The sequence below is a fragment of the Fusarium keratoplasticum genome, chromosome 9 (genome assembly GCF_025433545.1).
Source record: "Fusarium keratoplasticum isolate Fu6.1 chromosome 9, whole genome shotgun sequence".
Lineage (NCBI taxonomy): Eukaryota > Fungi > Ascomycota > Sordariomycetes > Hypocreales > Nectriaceae > Fusarium > Fusarium keratoplasticum.
Window position 1 is genome coordinate 1,392,290 of NC_070537.1, and position 18,813 is coordinate 1,411,102.

Consider the following 18,813-nt stretch of genomic DNA (forward strand, 5'->3'; position numbering starts at 1 on the left):
TTCTGAGCCGACTGTCTGGACTATCCTCGGGAGCATCACGGTCGCTATCAGATCCACGATCAAGCTTGTTGAACCACCCGCGCAAAACACTCCAAGCTTTGCTGCTTCTGCCAATCTCCCTCCTACCTCATCATGGCCACTCCTGTCAAGACGACCACCATAGGCGGCCCTCCTGTGACTGACAGCCCCGGAACTTGGCGTCACCCGCGACTGGATGAAATCACCAGGCGACGCAATGCGACCACCTTTTCTGAGAAGAATGTGCGCCAAATAGCCTACAATGTTATCGCGCTGCTAGGCTTTTGGTCCGCGCAGCTTCTCGCTAGGCTAAACATTGGTTCTAAAGCGTTGGTTGCCTGACAACTCCCTGGCTTGACTGTATCTGACTTGAACCTATAGCGTTCCCACCTCCTTCAGGATATACCTGAGCTGGGCGTGGTTTATTCTCCAGCTCATCCCATTCATCAATATTGGCATCGCGTGCCTCCCCTTGATCCGGCCGAAAGACGATCTTTCCGACATCCCCCTCACAGCCGCTCAGCGCTCTCTGCTGGGCCTCGAGCCTTCCTCGGCCGCGCCGACTCCCGATGCTCAGTTTAGTACGCCGCCTCGATACTCGCGCACGCCCTCCATAGCTGGCTCTGTTGGAAGTCGGGGAAGCTACGCTAGCTCACCTCTCTCTGGTCGGGGTAGCCCTGCTCTTCAGGGGTCGACCGGCTCACCACTGGGAAGCCCTCTTTTCCAGAAGAGTGTGAACTTTGGAAATGGGAGGAGGTCTTCTATCGGGTCTGCGAGTCAATTTGGCGCCAGCTCCACGGCCATTCCGTTCTCTGATCCTACCTCTCCTAGCCCGTCAGGAGGCAAGCGAACGAGTGTTGGACTGAACAGCAAGTGGCTGTATGAGAAGGGTCGACGATCGTCGGGTAATGCCTGGAACCTTTAAAGAGGGTTATATAATGATGGAGGCAGTGGGAAGCATTTACAAATGCTACGTGAGAAGGAAGGATTGTTGCATGTACTACATCCGGAGCCTGGACTTGGCAGTCGCATTGACTGACGGCGTTGTGTATACGATCAATGGAAATACGGCATTCATGAACTTGTTTGTTCATAAATCATCAGCTATGGTGAGTGCTTGTGACATTCAGAGTACCGAGAATAGTAAAAGGCTGGAGAAGGTATCAAAGGGATGGTCGACATGATATTTGTGCCTCAAAGCTATAACGAAGCTAGGGAGACACTGCACAACAAAGAAGGTGGAACTATTCTCTCAATCACCTTGCAGGATTTTGATCAACTCTGACCTTCATTTCCAATCGTCACAACTGGCCGGCCTGTAAAGGCATGCGCGGCTACTTTGGTCGGTATGTCCTCTGCTTCCTCCATGGGTATCAAAGTCAAGTGGCTGAGAACCCCATGCTCAACAACGGCATCCATCATGTCCCTGACCTCGTCCATGCTGCAGAAAATAGTTCCCTTGACTATAATCTCCTTAAAGATGAGGTTCATGGGATCAAATTTGAAGCCCCCCTCAGGGAAGCCAACAACCACACAGATTCCTCTTGGTTGTAGACGTTGTGCTGCCCAATCGTTTGCAGCATCATCGCCAGTACAGACGATGACAGCATTCAAACCTAGGCCGTCTGTAAAGTCTGAAATCTTTTGGACTGTGTCTTCGTCGTCGAAGTTGACGATAAGATCAGGTTTGAGATGAGCAGGAACTTCTGAGGCGAGCTTCAGTCCGATCTCATGCTTGTCGACGGCTACCACACGGTAACCTTGGGCTTTTGCAAACTGCACGCCCAAGACGCCGAGACCGCCTACGCCAATGATTGCTACCGATTGCCCCTTTTGTAGCTCGGCCTGGTTAATGGCGTGCCAAACGGTTGCCTGGGGTTGTTAGCACAGTGACTTGGATCTTGGTGAAGTGAACTTACACCAGCACACATTAAAGGGGCGGCCTGTTCAAAAGACACAGCGTCTGGCAAGTGGACAACAGCACCATGTGAAGCAGTCATGTACTCGGCGAATCCACCGTTGGCCCGAGTGATGCCACACATGGTCCTGTTTTCACAGAAGCGAGGATCCAGCGATGTGATGGTCTTCTTGGCCCATGTACAGCCCATACAAGCATCGCATGGCTTTTGAAAGTTGGTGACGCCCACACGATCTCCTACATGCCAACTGTCTGGAACATCGGGCCCGAGGCTGACAACTGTGCCTGCTGGTTCGTGGGAGCCGATAAAGGGCAGCGATTCTTGGCTTATGCCATGGTACACCATGAGATCTGTATGGCAGAAGCCAGAGGCGGAAACGCGGATCAGAACTTCGCCTGGACCTGGAGTCGGGACTGGGACATTGTCGTGAAGTTGATAGTCTTTGTTGTACTACTCTCTATGAATTGTATATTAAGAACCTGGTTGATAAGTATCTTACCTCTACTAATCTCAACGCCCTCATTGTCTCGGGGATTGGTGATGAGCTCGACATTTTGGGCAGGATGTTGAATGATCAATGAGGGACATACACAACATGCATTGTTTCAGCAGCAGCAGCAGCCGCTGTTCGTGATGCGCTGGCTTCTTATATCACCAGCCAAGAGGCGAAGTGATACGGCACATGGCTGGGCACCTCGTCTTTAGCAATTATGACGAAATGGCACATTAGTGCTCACGCTGACGGGTGATAGGTGATAGCTTATTCAGGACTGAGTTCTGTCAAGCAACCGCATTCAGAAATACTGGCAGAGGATTGATTGCCTATTTCGTGGTGTATAAACCATACTTGTACGAGTTCATGATGCGCTTCCAATGACACGAGAGTCCCCAAGATCATTCAGATGTTTAATTTAATACGCGTGTTTCTATGTCTACTTTATTTGCATATAGCCAAGCTTTGGGACACATTATGCAGCCTGCCACCAGCCCCGCGCAACACCTGAGACATACCTCTACCACCCTCTTACAACCTCGCGATGTGGCCATCTTTTTCGTTCTCAAAGACATTTGTAAGCGTACCAATATGAGGCAGAATCTCCACCGCAAACTCATCGCCTCCCTTTAGTGAATCCTTGGGCGTCCTTCCCATTCCTACACCGGCAGGGGTTCCAGTGATGATGACGGTTCCTGGAGGCAGTGTTGTGCTTTGAGATAGCCAGCTGACGATTTGGGGGATGCTGAAGATCAGGTCGCTGAAACCTGGTTAGTAATGTGTGTCATATTGGCGTTAGGGGAACTTACTCGATACCGCTTTCTTGAACAACTTCATTGTTCTTAATGCCCCGCAGGTAAAGCTTGGAAGGGTCAGGAATCGAAGACTTGAGGGCAAGTGTAGGGCCTTCAGATAGTTAGTCAAGTTCTCATTGCTCGTCAAAAATGTACTCACCCAGAGGGCAGGCTCCGTCAAAGCTCTTAGAAAAGGACCACTGGGACTGGTTAAGCTGCTGAGTACGACTTGACACGTCGTTGGCAGCAGTATATCCGAGGACATAGTCTAGAGCATCCGCTTCGCTGACGTTCTTGGCTGCCTTGCCAATGACCACAGCCAGCTCTGCTTCGTAGTCGCCAGAGTTGTCAACCTGAGTGACACTGGGAATGATTCCCCGAGCTGGCCAGGGATCAAGTATGGTTGTGCTGGGCTTCCTGCACAGATGTCAGATTTGATGAGAGAGTTGATAGGTGGGCGTCACGTACATGAAAACCGTCGGGATGGTGGGAGGTTCAACACCAACCTCGGCGGCATGTTTCCGATACTGGGATGAGGCAATTAACTTATGACTTCAACTCCAAGTATGACGGGAATACCTACGTTTAGACCAATACATCGAACAGTACCAACCTCACTTTGAGCAAGGGGCGAAAGCACACGATCAATAGTCTCAGTAGTGCCGGTTGAGTCTCCAGGCGCCAGAACAGAAGAGCCTGACCAGACATTCACGGCAACCTCACGACCCTTGCGCAGCGCAGCGCCGACATCAATGTCCTTGTCTGCGGGCTGACCGATAAGAATTTTGGAAGGATTAGATTTGGGCACGAAGCGCACAAGGCCTGATGATGTTAGAAGATAACGGTCACTACAAGGAGAGACTCACGCTGGAGAGCTGCTGCTGCCATGGTTAAGGACTGTGATATCAACTCCAAAGGGTTCAAAGAGAAAAATAGTCCAAGATACGGGGACTGCAAGCTCTTAAATGACGAAATCTAGATATGCATGGGTCAATTGTAATAAGCGCCCTGTAGCAATGCCGGTTTCGGCACCACTTACACCGACAATCGGAATGCGGGGCCGGAAATGCGGGGGACGTTTCGGGGGTGACCGGCATCTAGTCTCGGGCCACTAGACCAGCGCTGATTCAAACCGTATAACCAGATTGGCCTCGGAATTATATACTAATTAGATTAGCTGCGTGTCCTTCCGTGCTTCTCTGGGGTCCGGGATACTCCTTATGCTGACCAATTGGCATCCATGTGTCTTCCGTGTATCGTCGTTATTGCACCCGGCGAGAAGTCCATGCAAGAGCTCCGGCTATGTATATCCCGAGGTTGACGTTGATAATTCCTCAGCTCACTTCTCTCTTTCATCTAAACTCCAACTAAGCGACACAATTACCATATACCATCACCACGAGTCTAACAGCAGTCATGGCATCCCAATCGTCCTCGCCCAAAGATGCCCGCAGCTTCCGTGAGCATCTGCCGGATCTCACTATCCCCCGCTTTACAACCATGCAGAAGCAAGATGTGTACGAATACGCCAAAGCGTTCAAAGAGAACAAGCAACCACCATGGCTACATGCTCTTTACTGCCACTGGTTGAAGTTATTCAATGAGCCTTTCAAGGGGGTCACCAATGACGGCAAGTGGCAGCTTTGCTAGCATCTCGTGTCAACTAACAACATCCAGGCAATGTTCGGCATGAACTCTTTGGCCTACAGGACGATGGCATTCCAATCAAGGATATCGTCCATGCCACGAACGGGCTCGTTCAACTTCTGGACGATAAGCAGCGTCAAAAGACATGCCATCACATTGATTCACCCGAATGGCGCACTTGGTCTAATCCCGAGTTTCTTCTCAGCGACAAGGGCATTCGGCTCGATGAGGTCTCTTCTGAACAACGCACTGCGGTCATGCGGGTTTTAGAACTAACACTTTCCCCTGAAGGATACCAAAAGGCGTTGGGAGCAATGCGCATCAACGGCTTCCTAGGTGAACTTGTCAAGGTCCCGGTCATCATGAATGAGTGGTCCTACAACTTTGTCCTCTTTGGTGAACCTGACACTGAGAAACCTTGGGGCTTCTCATTCTACGGCCACCATCTCTGTCTCAACATTCTGCTCTATAAAGCCCAGATTGTCGTCTCACCCTGGTTCACTGGAGCGGAGCCCAATCTCATCGACGAAGGTCCATACAAGGGAACACGTATCCTACAGACCGAAGAGCGTCTGGGACTGGAATTGATGACCGATCTTTCGGCTGAGAAGAAGGATAAAGCACAGGTCTTTACGCTCATGAAAGACCCCAAGATGCCTGAGGGACGCTGGAATCACGACGATCAGAGACACCTTTGCGGCGCCTACCGGGACAATCGTATCGTGCCATACGAGGGAATTCTAGTCAGCGACATGACACCAGCGCAGCAGGATATTGTCCTGGCCATCAGCAAGGAGTATCTTCTCTACCTCCCACAGAAAGCACGTCAGAACCGACTTGACCAGATCAAGTCATGGTTCCACGAAACCTACTTCTGCTGGATTGGAGGCTGGGAAGAACACGATCCGTTCTACTATCGAATCCAAAGCCCCATCGTCATCATTGAATTTGACCACCACTCGGGGGTTTTCCTCACCAACGAGGAGCCAGCCAAGTTCCACATCCACACCCTGCTAAGGACGCCGAATGGAGGTGACTACGGCATGGCCCTTCGGCCTTTGATGTCTCAAGTGAAGCAGGAGTTTGTGTGGAAAGGATAAGTCAGCAGTTTCTTGTTGGAAGTTTAGTTTGTATATTGATTGAGTAGTTTTTATTGCAAGCGTTGATGGCCCTGGACCGTACGAAGAGGGATTGATAGCTGTGGGATGTTTTTTAAATGACCCCGATCTCGTACCGCGCGTATCTATACAGTATTAACTGATGAAGAGACATATCTATCTATTCATATAAGATTATGCTCATTATTTTATGCTTATTTGTAGGCACCAGTGAGTGTTCTTACCTAAGGCGACCTCTCTCGCTCACAAGTCTGGGCCACGAGAACAACAAAGAGAGTAACAGCAGCGACAACGGGCAAAATATTTCACGTAGAAGAAGAAATACACTCGGCGATCTCCCAACAGAACGGGGCTCCAAAAGTGCATACAAGTCGACCGAGCGCCGTCTCTTCTCGGTTGAATACCAAGATGGCACTGCTCTTACAGCCGTCCTGTCTAATTCGCTGTGATTCTCCAAGGACTTACGCGGTATTTGGAACGAAGTTACTTCTGTAAATGCCTCACTGGTTCATTATCACTCGTCAATTACCAGCGACAAACGAACAACCCGTATGGGTGTTCCAGCCAGCAGCTTGAGTGAGAATGGCAGCGCTCATTGGTCCAATTCGCAATGAGCGTCTGTTTTTGGAGTGTACCGGGATACACGTGACCTGGGCCTTAGTCAGTCGAGCGTTGCGCCACGTGTGGAGCGGGATACCCACCAACCGTTGCTCTCCACCCTAAGGAGTGACTACTTCGACACCATGGTTCATGGAACGATCAAGAGTTCAACAGCACCATTTTGGACATATTTGAGCAAAATAAAATCAGAAAAAAGGCAAAAAAGAAGCACTGCGACAGCGGGGAATCGAACCCCGGGCTCAGGCATGGGAAGCCAGAATGTTACCACTACACCACTATCGCGTCGTCTACGACGCAACCATGCCAATTTTGGAGGCGAAAGTTACAGACCCACATCATAAAGGACCCGCAGAGAGCGGGCCGCCTAATGAGCCATGTGGGGTACCCTAGCTCTTAGGTAGGCTGCTGGTCAACCCCTCCACCAGTTCCGCTGGACACACCAAGCTTCACTCTGCCTCACCTTCTGCGACGTCACCCGCCATTATTATCACCAACCCTCCCGCCTTCCTCTCCGCCCCGCACCTCAAGAACCGCCCACTATGGCTAGCAAGGTCGACCGTATAGTAGCCCGGCTACAGGCCAAGATCGAAGAGGGCGACTACTACGAGGCCCAGCAGCAGACCCGTGTCGCCGCCTCCCGCTACATCAAGACGTCGAACTGGCCCGCCGCCATCGACATCCTCTCGAATGTGGCTCAGGCTCTGCTTCGCGCTGGCCAGGGTGGCAGCGGAGGCGATCTGTGCATCATGCTGGTCGATGTCTACAAGCAGGCGGAACTAAAGCCCGATGCTACTTCCAAGGGGAGACTGCTTACGTGCCTACGGCTGTTCGATGCCGAGGAGCCTACGAGGAAGAAGTTTGTTGGCGAGATTATTGCGTGAGTGCTACGGTATTCTGGATGATAACAAGTATTCTGACGGGCGAATAGGTGGTCAGCCAAGTTCGGCGAGTATCCCGCCGGAGACCCAGAACTTCACCACGTTGCCGGATCGCTCTACGCCGAGGAACATGAGACATACGAGGCGGAGAAACATTTGATATTGGGTACCAAGGATTCGCCCGAGGTTCTGACAAAGATGGAGTATACGTGGTACAAGGAGGGCGAGCCTCACACGGCAGCCCTTTTCGCTGGTCGCGCCGTTCTCCCCTACCTCCTTATTGGCAACGTCCGCGCTGCCAACACTTGCTACCGTGTCTTTACCAGCGCACTCTCCAGCGACAACCCGAATATCGGCGTCCAGGACGTGTCGAGCGCCGCCGGTGATATCCGCATCTTCCCCAGCATCCCCCTCCTCAACTTCCTGGGCTTCCTTCTCCTTGCCGTCCAGCGGGGTGCGCCTGAGCTCTTCCGGGCGCTCGTGTCCAAGTACGCGACACAGATCAACGAGGCCGGGACGTGGGGCGAGGCGCTCGAGATGGTTGGGGAGATGTACTTTGGTCTGGCTAAGCCCCGGCAGAGCAACCCTCTAATGGATATGATGAGCGGCTTCTTTGGCGGAGCCGGCGGTCAGGAGCAGCCGAAGCGGAGACAGGTCACGCAACGGCCAGATGCTCCCGCTGCTGAGGGCCTGGACTAGATGAGGGTTGGTTTTCGTGGACGGTTTGTGTACCATAGAGTCTTGAGAGAAACATCCATAGACAGCAGGCGTTGCAAGGTCGGTGAAAAAAAGACTTGGTTATCCGCGTGGCTGTTCTTCGGGTTCAAACATCCAATTGTCTTCGGCGAGGGCCGCCACTTTTGCTCTCAAACTCGTCTTGACAGCTTCGAGGAGTTCTGCACGCGAGGTGAGCCACATGGTGTGACGATTTGGGGTGAGCTGGCGTACCTTCTGGTTGCTCTGGGACTGTATTTCGATTAATCTGATGATGCTTGACGGCTTCAGCTAGTCGCTGCCTCTCCTCTGCCCCCTGTGTTAGCTTTAATCATTAATTATGTCGCAAGTAAATAGCATACTCTCAGTCTCCTGCCGGTGATCCAGCGGCACATCGTCATCGTCCTCAAGCATCGGTGTCGGGGGATCTCCAAGCTCAATCTCGCCGTGCTTATCACGAACAACAATCTCAGAGGTGTCTGACAGGACGTCGACGTCGAGGTGCAGCGTCTCGGCCGACGTGGACGAGGAGCCTGCGGTAGGTCGCCGGGTCAACTGGCTCTGGAACAGATTGCGACGGACTGATGCAGATGCAGAGGATGATGTGCCATTCCGCGTACGCGAAACGCCGTTGCCGTTTGTTGCTGCGCGCGAGCGGTCAGACATGACGTGTGAGTGAATATTATGCAGAATGTAGGACTTTTGTGTTTGTTATGTTGTCCAAGAGGTGATGTGATGCGTAGTCAGATGCGGGTTCTATGTGTGTTGACTTTGTGTGGGGATGCGCCGGGGTATGCTCTGCTCTAGTGAGGTTGGGTAGCCGCCGAGTCCTCGAGTCGAAGAAAGTGCATTCTGACAATTTCTTGTTCATCTAGCGTTCAATTGTCTTCTGATTCGGGCCTTTGATACTATGGAATGTTACTGTAGCCCATTCAAGTCCTTTCACACCGGGTCAAACCTGACAGGCTATCAGCTTGTGCATAACGAACTTCAAACTCATGTTAATCCTGACAACGCTTATAAACCGAGCTCCTAAATCTGTAAATCGACGGTAGTCGATGAATTCCCAATAACTATAATCTCCTGGTCCAAAATCTTCGTGCCCAGATCGTGACCGCCATCACCTATCCATGATACTCGTCGTTGCAGCTCATTCTTCCACATCCGTACTTGAGAAACTGCTCTTATTCGTACACCGAGAGCCATCCCTAGGAACGTAGCTCAACCCATCAATGCGCCCTGACATCCACATGGCCCTCGTTCTTCCCATCTAATCTTGTCTGGCTGTGTTTACAGAGAAAGGTTGTACGAGTACTCGTCCTCCATGTTCTGGCTCACCCAAAGAACAACAGAGCTGCGAGGGGTTAGCAACATAGAAACCTCGACCAGAGTTAAACTTACCTGACGCCAACCAGAGCGTTGCTAACCACGTTCTCGATACCCATGCCCAGCGCAGGCATGGCAACGCTGGGAACGACAAACTTGAGAACAAAGACAGTGACACCACCGGCCATTCCACCAGCAAGAGCCGCGAAGCCTAGGAAGAGGACAACGCGAGCCTTCCAGGCGACACCAGATCCACTATAGCTGAAGGAGTCGGCGCTAAGGCGCTGCTTCTCGACCGAGTTGATAATGAGCATACCCAAGCTGGAAAAGACAAAGGGCAGCCAGTCGACAAACTTGACATGGACGTCGGAGCCGTTCTTGGGCGACTTGGACCAGACGGCAGAGTCGAGCATGACGTAGAATGCGACGGAGAACTGGCAGGACGTGGTTAGCCTTGCGGTCCGGAACTCATGAAAGAGCGCAGCGGCGCGGGCAGGTATCGCGACGTGTCGCTCGAGGCTGATGGAAGTATCGCGGGCACAACCCGCATCATGCTTCACGGGACCAACGTACAATAGCTCCGGCAGCGTAGACACCAGCGTTACGGGCCCAGACGCTGTTGAGCCACTCAGGCTTTCTGAACTTCCAGAGACGCTCCTCCTCCATATTGATGGCTGGTTGTTGATCGCGGGGGTCCGGATTGATCGGTGCAGGTTCTCGCAAGGGCCTCAAGGCTTCACAGGTGGATTCGAGATGTAGGTCGTGTTCAGCCGATGATGCTTCGTTGGCGATGCTCGGAACTGGAGGCTGACAATGACGAGGCTCGCGCATGGGACCGGCCTTGCTGTAGCGCCGACGGAAGGTCACGTGCGCTGTCCGTCATGGGCATGGCCCGTGCACTCTTCAATGTTGCAGAGACACCAGGCGTGGTGAGGGCAACGTGGGGGCCTTGGGTCTCCTGCAAAACACAAATCATCAACAAAGCGGCTCACGCGGAGACACGAGAAGTCAAGGAGAGCCATGTCAGTTACCCCGCTGGCCGGTGCGAGGTCGATCGAACCGGACCCTGAAATGTGAGCTGGCACATGGATGGAGAATTGAGTGACCAGTGATATTTTTGACTTGACATGCGTCAGCAATCGCATCTTGTCGTTCGCAGAGTCTATTTTGCACTCTAAGCTGGCTAAAAATACATTCACAAGTTGACAGATGAAAACCCTGCAGGTCGTGTTGTGACGTGCTTGATACCTCATGACAGGCATCTGCAGAAGGTTTCGGTTTATGCAGCCGCCGCTGTCAATGGCCGTTGCTGAATCTTGCTTGTGCGTTGCGTTGCGTCGTTACGTGCGCTCAACGGCTCTGGCTGCAACCTGCCGCGTCAACATGGAAAGCTACAGAAAGCCACACCAATCCCAGACGTCTGGTTGTCGGGAACACATAGTAAGGGGAGCCAAGATCAGAACGCAATCGTGGTTGGTTGTTGATCTCGACAAGTAAACCAGGCAACGGGTGTTGAGGGATAACTCTCATAGGTTGATGTGTGTAAACCAAGACGCTCCTGTGGTTGCTTTTCCCCAGCAACCAGGCGGGCTGTGCCGAAAGAAGCGGTGGAATAGGTGGGCTAAGCCAGCCACGAGGGCGGCTGAGAAGCGCTGAAGGTGCTGAGAGCTGACCACCACGACGGAACCTGGCGGCTGGCTGCTTCGGGGAGGTAGGGACGGCGCGATAATTCGCAGCCCTGTCCGTAGGCGCTGTAAATCAGGCGGATTCGCAAGAGCACAGAGCGCGGATGGCGTTGCTGCGCAAGTGGCACCCCTGAACTTCACAGGTTCGCGCATTGGATTTACGCGGAGTTCAATGAGAGCTGACGAATAAAACCCCCAGATGATCAATCGATCTAGGCCCATTCAAGCAGTGGCCGCTGCTCTTTCAGTGCGCTACTCCCCTTTGATGCTCGCGTCCTCCTCCCACTCAAACGCCCGGCCCAGAACTGGACAGGCATCTGGAAGAGAAGGGAAGGAAGAAAGGCACGGTACAGCCCCAATCCCAGTCCCTGACCTGCCTCTGTCGTGCGACCCCGTTTCCCTCTCGCTTCCGCTCCTCCATCCATCCATTCATCCCCATCCCATCACTTCATCTCAATCTTTTCTTGGTCAAACAATGCTAACGCGGCCTTGGTAGAGGCGTCTCACCCATTCGCTTGGTTACGCATACCCCTTCGCCAGCCCACATACATTCTTTTTTGTCTCTCTTCATCTTTTCTTGTATTCTTTCTCGGCCTGTTGGAAAACGCTTTCACGGCCCCTCGATCCGCTAATTTGCCCACCTCTCGCTTCTCATCTCCCTCATTCTCGTGGCCCCCCTGCCAGGGTTATTGACGCGATTCATCCCTCATCCCACATACCCGACGACACGTCCAGCACGCCGTCGCCCTCTTCTTGGGTCCGAAAGGGAAGATAATACGTCGTTGTCTCGCATAGCCCTGTCTGTTTCACAGCGGCACGCCGAATCGTAACCCACCTTGACTTCGACATCCCTCCAGCATTCCTCAGCGCCTCCTCGGCCATACGCAGCCTGACTCGGTCGCCCTTTCGACTCTCGAGGGACTGCTTCTCGTATCTGCGCGAATCGACTGGACATCCAGCGCCGACTCGAACACTCAACAGCATTCAACTCGACATCTCACATCTCATTCTTTCCAATACTCGTCTAAGAAGACATCCCACATAACAGCCCACTATGCGGCCTGCCAACTATCTACCTAGGCCAGAGCTCTTGCTCTCGGCCTTCACCTCGGTCTCGATTTTCGGCGCCATCGTAATGGCTCAGGACGACAAGGATAAGGAAAGCGCTGCTGGCGCTTCCGGTGCCGCCGCCGCTCCCGCAGCTACCAATACGAACGACGACAACAAGGACGCCGACAAGAACAGCGAAGCCAGCAAGCCCAGCGCGACCGCCGCCGAATCCGCCAAAGAGTCGAATACTGACAACAAGTCTGAAGACAACAAGTCTGAGGGAAACGCCCAGTCAAAGACCGAAGAGGAGAAGGAGCCTGCGAGCACTAAGGAGGAATCAAAGCCTACAGCAACACAGGACAAGAAAGCTTCAACTACCGAAGACAAAGAGGAACCTTCATCCACCGAGGAGGAGGAGCCTACATCCACTGAGGACGACCCGACAAGCACAATCCAGTCCAAGATCACATCGATCAAGTCCATTTCGGATTCAGTTGAGACGGGATTGCCAACTTTGACAAAACTCAAGCCGATCCCTACCTACCCGGCTGCGACCGTTCCGCCAACCAAGAACGCGCCTTTCATGCAGCACTCGAGCGCTCCTGATGGAACTGTCTTCATTGCTGTCGGCGCGATTCTTGGAGCCCTTGGCGCTGCCATTCTCCTCTGGCGACTCATTGTGGGCATTCTTCTTCACCGATCCGTTGAGCGAGCTGCCAAGGCTCAGCACGATGCCAACGCAAAGCAAGGTTTTCCCGCTCCGCCGGCGCCATTCTACAAGTACACCGATACTGGTTCCACCATGTCTCTCTCAGCTGGCCGGGGCGTCCGACGTACCACCCGCGGGCCCGTCCTCTCGTCAACCCCCAGCGCGTCTAACCTGTTCTTCTCGCCCACTGCTGCTGCAACTGGTAACGGCGGCGCTGGAAACCGTGGTTCAGCCTTCCTACCTTCGGGCTTCTATGCGGCAGGCACCAGTTCTCCTGGTGGAAGCCATGAGCACTCCATTAGCTTGACCAACCTGCGTCCCGACTCCCGTGGCCAGTTTGGAAACCCTTCACGCCACACCCTGAACCCCACTCCTCCCGAATCACCAGCTGTCAACCCCCGAAGAGACATTAGCAACTCGTCTTTGAACCTGAACCGGCCGCCAAGCCAGCGCGCCCCCAGCGCATTCCTCGACGACCTCCTGGCCGACGACCCCTCAAGCCTACCACCTCCACAGATGCCTGCTTCCAGTGGAAGGCATTCGTCATACGGCAGTGGCTCACCTGGCGGCATGAATCGGTTCTAGGTTGACATGACACAGCGTATTCGATAATTTAGAAAAGCGTACATGCGAGCGACTGTTCACACACCATCGCTCTCGGTCACCAAAACACAGGTGTTACAGGAGGGCCTTGCTCGATTCATTTTCAGCGGCGTCAGGGTGTAGGCATTTTCAAAGGGGCACGACTTTGAGATAACTTTCTTGGTTCATTCAGGCACATTGGTGTAATATCTCACTTTTTTTTTTTTTTACCTACTTTTCTAATGTGCTCGGCATGGTCACGAGCGGGGGATTCTTTTTTCTGTGTAAGAGTTGGACATGGGCATGGAGACACAACAGCAGTTTCCAGTGCGATGACGCCCATGAGGTTGCACAGCCGAGCCGAGACGGCCAATGTTGAGGACAGCGCAGAAATGCCGAGGAGTTTGGGTTCATCCTAGCTCACCGAAAGGTTTGGTCTCTTCCCAGAAGCTTTCTGGTTCTTGTTAGTACATAGCATTTGTTCAATACGAGGTATTCACAACGATTCACGATGCCATGATGAGGGTTCATGTTTAGGTTTATGATAGTCTATACGGCTGTGTGACAAGTAAACCAGTTCCATGGTTCTGGAATGGCCATGATACACTAGGGATTTTACATTGTAGCGAGTTACAACTACACGAGTGGTTGTGACCGAATGGTGTGGTTATAACTGGAGAAGATGAATTATAACTCGGTAATACGGGTTATAAGTAGGTATGCAAAGAGTTATAACCATAGAAGGTGAGTTACAACTATGCAAAGAAGAGTTATAACCGCAAAAGGTGGGTTATAACTGTGTAATCAGAGTTATAACCCACATCAGGTGGGTTATAACTAGGTGGGTAGATATGCATAGGAGTTGCTAGCCTACACAAGACGTAATAGGCTGGAATACTTCTATGTTTTGCTATCAGTTATCACGATACCACCAATCTACTTTAGAGGCAGCAAGACAATGTCAAGTATTAATATGGTACTGAAGTACGTCAAAGCAAGTATCAGCCTTCCCTCGTGGATAATCATACAAGCCGTTCCCCGTCCGATTTCTTTTCCAGCTCCTGACCAACGCCGTATCCAGAAAATCATTCTAAACCACACCGTATTTCGCAGCCACCATTAAAACCATGATCCGTTCCTCATTACGCCACCCAGCCAGCTTGGCTTTGGCCAACCAACCTTCCCCCGAGTCCCGTCCTTGATATTAGGACACGATATTAAAAAAGATTCCGTGGGCATTGCCCTCACAGCCGTGTCTAGCTGCCAAAGTGCCCCGTCTCCCCTAGGCATCATCGTTGTGTTTCGTGTGTGTGGGTAGAATCTGCGTCTCCGTTCTCTTTGACGCTCTCAGGTACTTTGATGCTTTCAGGTACCGAGCCAGCTGTCCTCCGCTGGGCAATTCTCCTGTTCTCCTCCTCCTGCTGCCTCTCAAGATCCTCGATCTCCTTGACCGTCTGCTTACTCGACTCAACATCCTGCTCAGCCTCGGCGAGCAGCAGCCTCACCCTCTCAATCCTATTCATGGCCCCTTCCAGCTTGTCCAGCCTCCTCCGTTTCTCCATGTCTCGTCTCTCCAGCTCGTCTACCCGCTGCTCTAGCTTGGCACGTGCTCGTCGCTCCTCGGCGACCATCTCGTTGGCCTGCTCGAACAGGGCGGCGCTCAACTCCTCCACCTCCTGGCTCGTGGCGGCGACCTTGGTCTCGGCCTCCTTGCGCAGATTCTGCTCTCGGCTCAGCGCCTCCAGCAGATCCTCAGCCGATGGGGAAGGTGGAGGTTGTAGCTGGTGGTGCGACCCGCTGCTAGCGGATCGCTGGTTGGGTGGGCGAGAGGGATTTGTCTCGATGGTGCCAAGATCGGGATGTGATTTTCGCGGGGAGAGGAGAGCAGAGAGGCGACTTGTGCCGCTCTGGAGGAAAGACATGCGGGTATTCGTGGGCGTGGTGGGAAGTTGTTTTTGTGTCGGGGACGAGGCGAGTTGGGCGCGGAGTCTCGTGAGCTCATCCTCGTAGTCTGCCCACCGGTCAACGGCGGCCGAGGCCTTTTCGTTGAGCAGGCGAACCTGGTTCTCGAGGTCGACGATACGGGCCTGGGCCTCGAGGAGCTGGACCTGGGTGTGATCGAGGGGGAGGGCATAACCGCAGCCGGGGCAGCATGGGGAGTCGTCGGAAGCGATGGGCGGTGCCGCCATGGTCATGACCATTGTTGAGGACATGGCTGGCGCATGTAGAAGGTTGTGTAAGTCGTTGTATTGGTTGTAGTAGTCGTAGATCGGGGTATTATATCGTGAACACGTATAGGTAGTGTAGTGTCGTGGTACAGATTGCTGATCGCAAAGACTCCCCGTCAGTGAAGGCGGGAAATGTCGAGGGAGTAATATAAGTCGGGCAAGACAGGTTCCGTGCCCGAGTGGCCCGTCCACAGCCTGTCCCTATTTTTGGGGGGTTCCCCTGTCTGCGTGTTCAGTGGCTTTGAACGCCCCCAGACACGCGATAGCCTGGGCGGCTGAGCTGCGGCTTCAGTGGCGCGTGCCTGTCACTAACGGCCTAGCACAGCTTAGCGCGTTGCTGATCAGGGTCCCCGACGTGGCAGGGGATGGCCTATTGAAACAAATGGCGTTTCTTTGAGATGGAATCTTGCGTGGCAGGGCATTTCAAGTGGATAGACAATTAATTTGATTGACTGACTGATTCTCATTCATTCAAAATCAACAATATTTCAAAGTCACCGTTTCAACCGCCACAACCCGGATTGCGCCGCCGCCCTAGAATAACTCACTAGAAGCCGGAATCCAACGGTAAGTCGATACGAAAATCATCACCTGCCACTACGGCCAATCACGCCTCAGTCGCCAGACTTTACGAGCACGCGAGGAATGGGACGTTGGATCTAGATCAAGTCCGGTAATTGATGGGTCACATGCGGTAATTCAAACGTTTATTCTTCTTTGTTCTATCCATCTCTAATTGGCTTATTTGGCTTTGACGCACATTGGCGCATCTTGCAGTTGAGACCAACATCCAATGGTTCTACATGGCATGTCGGGCATCCAATATCACAGACTCCTCAAGGGCTGTATAGCCCAGATCCGACAGTTTCAGGGGCATGAATCCCCGAGCACCGGCCAGATCGTAAACGTTGACCCGGTCTTGGCTGATCTGCCAAAAGCTTTACGCCACGGGATGACGGGCGAGTCAATCCACGGAACTTGGTCGCCATCAGGCAGTTTTTTCACCGCCCTCTCTTGCGTCAATGACCCCTTCCCGATTTTCCCCTGACGTCCAAGGGGCAAAAAAGGCTGTGAAGCATCTCGGGTAAATTATTCTGAGACAAGCCCCTTCGTGTTGCGCTTGTTGCATTCCAGTTGACTTCAGGGCTGGCACTGTGACAAGGCGGCAAGCTCAGCTGGGCTTTGCGACCTTTCGGGGCTCGGTTATACCCGTTTCAGGATCTTGATACTCTTTCCAACTCAAGGGAACCATGTCGTTGCCCGCCTCGCTCAGAGCCATTATCACACCAAGTTCGTTTGAAGCTGTTGAGAGATAGTAGTTTGCTTGGTCACCGAGGGAGATCTAACACTGATTAGCCATAACTCAACTTCAAGACGACAAGAAACTCACCACTTGGGCTCGGACAATATCACCCGGCTTAAAAGATTCATAAATCTTGACCTTGTCCTTCTCCGTTGCCCTCACATCCTGCACTCGGATAACGCCCTGCCACTCAGTCTCGAGCACCGTGTCGCCGACCTGCTGGATAACCACGATGGCCTGCTTGGGCATGAGTCGCAGAACACGGGCGAGTACAATGTTGTCGACGTCGGGAAGGACCTCGCGCTTACGGCCGTGGCGGGACACGGAGACGGTCGCAAGCTCTTCGGTGGTCGGGGCGGTGATCTTGTTCAGTCGCTTGGCAGGACCGGCTGCCTTGGCCGGTTGTGTGACGGTGACCTTGCCGAGCAAAGATGAGACGACATTGCCTTCGTAGACGTGCGTGCCGGGGCCGGGCGCAAACTTGGTGACCGGGCCTAGGACTTTGCCTGGCATGGCAATCGGGGGGACTTCGTCGAGGGCCATTGCGACCAATGTGTTGCTGCTTAGCTGAGCGTTACAGTCCGAATGCGAATGCAGCTCGGACTCCGTGTCGGACGACGACTGCTCTGCTTATTGAGCCAGGTAGCGGCGGGGGTCGTCGTCAGCTTTTGATGCGCGCGCACCGATCGATTTTGCGGATTTGATGACGGGCCTTAAACTCAGCCTTGCAGCTTGAGAAGTTCTTTGCGGACCATCGGTGCGGCGGGAAAATGTGGGGCCGGAATGTGGAGGTCTTCTGTATCACGTGAGACCGGCGACCGGTGCTTAATTCCTGCCGACTAACTCCGTCGATTGGATTTCTCATCCTGCCGATTCGGAGCCGAGGCATCAGACGCAGACGCGCCAAACCCATTTCTTCTCCCATTGATCGCCTGCATCCTGGCCTAGGCTCTCCCCTCGCGTGCGGGCCGGAGCTTGTGGTTGGGTGTCGGAAGCTTTTCGTCATGGAGTTTACTGAGAGTTACCTCGTGTTGAAGTCACCTGGCTCGCATTGCTGCCAGTTGACGCGGTGAGAGAGTTGCCTACTCCGTCCAATGTTGAATCACCACTCAATCTCTTCTTGGCGCTGTCGGGACTGGGTTGGTAATGCAGATGTCTTGTCTGGGTCCAGAAGCAAGCCATGGCCCCGGTACCATGAAGTTCGAACCAGGCCCTCCGCTCTCAGCCCTGTTCGAGGTCTGCCTATCAAGCGGATTGGAAGCGATGAGACGATTCACACTCCCCGACGAGCCGATATATCCTGAATGGCCAAGGCCTCGATGACGATAGCAGATCCCCCGCATGAGGAACAGGCAACAGCTCTTCGTCCTGCCTGTTTCTGCGATACAACCGCATCCTTTAACATGACCAAGCATGACACCCTCATTCCCATGTGGCCTGCTAGCACGGGCAACCAGGATGTCCCGGCCCTGGTAGCTTTCGCGGGATAGCTCCACACAGCCCTCGACCGGTTCTGGCTAATGAGGAACCAGCAAGTCCAGTTTTTTCGTTTTCGCAAACCGCAAATTTGCTTGACCTTTTGCAAGCTGTGCTGTACGCGGATAGCAGTTAAGGGCAAGGATGTAGTCCGAAAGCCGAGATGGTGGTGCTGGTGGTTGTTTTGTCTGGCATGAGGCCCTGATGATGACCTTTGCTCGTCTCCTCTGTCTCTTCTCTCTTTCTCCTCCT

At 53.1% G+C, this 18,813-nt stretch overlaps 10 protein-coding genes across 10 annotated transcripts; 4 read left to right on the forward strand and 6 right to left on the reverse strand.

The window, feature by feature from the left end:
* Positions 1-132: 132 nt before the first annotated feature.
* NCS57_01131700 (uncharacterized protein) lies at positions 133-943 on the forward strand (the record flags this gene model as incomplete). The annotated part of the gene is made up of 2 exons (XM_053061037.1): positions 133-347; positions 400-943. 2 exons carry the CDS (start codon positions 133-135, stop codon positions 941-943), a joined length of 759 nt encoding a protein of 252 aa, XP_052909423.1.
* Positions 944-1,293: 350 nt separating this feature from the next.
* Positions 1,294-2,490, reverse strand: NCS57_01131800 (PKS-ER domain-containing protein; the record flags this gene model as incomplete). Its single annotated transcript, XM_053061038.1, has 3 exons — positions 1,294-1,890; positions 1,938-2,387; positions 2,437-2,490. The coding sequence occupies 3 exons, from the start codon at positions 2,488-2,490 to the stop codon at positions 1,294-1,296; spliced, it is 1,101 nt and encodes a 366-aa protein (XP_052909424.1).
* A 471-nt stretch (positions 2,491-2,961) lies between these two features.
* NCS57_01131900 (uncharacterized protein) lies at positions 2,962-4,112 on the reverse strand (the record flags this gene model as incomplete). Its single annotated transcript, XM_053061039.1, has 6 exons — positions 2,962-3,190; positions 3,240-3,336; positions 3,385-3,641; positions 3,693-3,751; positions 3,808-4,046; positions 4,091-4,112. 6 exons carry the CDS (start codon positions 4,110-4,112, stop codon positions 2,962-2,964), a joined length of 903 nt encoding a protein of 300 aa, XP_052909425.1.
* Positions 4,113-4,640: 528 nt separating this feature from the next.
* On the forward strand, positions 4,641-5,971 carry NCS57_01132000 (uncharacterized protein; the record flags this gene model as incomplete). The annotated part of the gene is made up of 2 exons (XM_053061040.1): positions 4,641-4,854; positions 4,902-5,971. The coding sequence occupies 2 exons, from the start codon at positions 4,641-4,643 to the stop codon at positions 5,969-5,971; spliced, it is 1,284 nt and encodes a 427-aa protein (XP_052909426.1).
* A 1,178-nt stretch (positions 5,972-7,149) lies between these two features.
* Positions 7,150-8,187, forward strand: NCS57_01132100 (uncharacterized protein; the record flags this gene model as incomplete). Its single annotated transcript, XM_053061041.1, has 2 exons — positions 7,150-7,487; positions 7,539-8,187. 2 exons carry the CDS (start codon positions 7,150-7,152, stop codon positions 8,185-8,187), a joined length of 987 nt encoding a protein of 328 aa, XP_052909427.1.
* Positions 8,188-8,286: 99 nt separating this feature from the next.
* NCS57_01132200 (uncharacterized protein) lies at positions 8,287-8,868 on the reverse strand (the record flags this gene model as incomplete). The annotated part of the gene is made up of 3 exons (XM_053061042.1): positions 8,287-8,384; positions 8,437-8,511; positions 8,565-8,868. The coding sequence occupies 3 exons, from the start codon at positions 8,866-8,868 to the stop codon at positions 8,287-8,289; spliced, it is 477 nt and encodes a 158-aa protein (XP_052909428.1).
* Positions 8,869-9,492: 624 nt separating this feature from the next.
* On the reverse strand, positions 9,493-10,359 carry NCS57_01132300 (uncharacterized protein; the record flags this gene model as incomplete). Its single annotated transcript, XM_053061043.1, has 3 exons — positions 9,493-9,556; positions 9,604-9,962; positions 10,102-10,359. 3 exons carry the CDS (start codon positions 10,357-10,359, stop codon positions 9,493-9,495), a joined length of 681 nt encoding a protein of 226 aa, XP_052909429.1.
* Positions 10,360-12,267: 1,908 nt separating this feature from the next.
* Positions 12,268-13,557, forward strand: NCS57_01132400 (uncharacterized protein; the record flags this gene model as incomplete). The annotated part of the gene is made up of 1 exon (XM_053061044.1): positions 12,268-13,557. One exon carries the CDS (start codon positions 12,268-12,270, stop codon positions 13,555-13,557), a length of 1,290 nt encoding a protein of 429 aa, XP_052909430.1.
* A 1,286-nt stretch (positions 13,558-14,843) lies between these two features.
* Positions 14,844-15,767, reverse strand: NCS57_01132500 (Sec2p domain-containing protein; the record flags this gene model as incomplete). Its single annotated transcript, XM_053061045.1, has 1 exon — positions 14,844-15,767. The coding sequence occupies one exon, from the start codon at positions 15,765-15,767 to the stop codon at positions 14,844-14,846; it is 924 nt and encodes a 307-aa protein (XP_052909431.1).
* A 1,186-nt stretch (positions 15,768-16,953) lies between these two features.
* On the reverse strand, positions 16,954-17,628 carry NCS57_01132600 (uncharacterized protein; the record flags this gene model as incomplete). Its single annotated transcript, XM_053061046.1, has 2 exons — positions 16,954-17,124; positions 17,173-17,628. 2 exons carry the CDS (start codon positions 17,626-17,628, stop codon positions 16,954-16,956), a joined length of 627 nt encoding a protein of 208 aa, XP_052909432.1.
* Between the last annotated feature and the right edge of the window lie 1,185 nt (positions 17,629-18,813).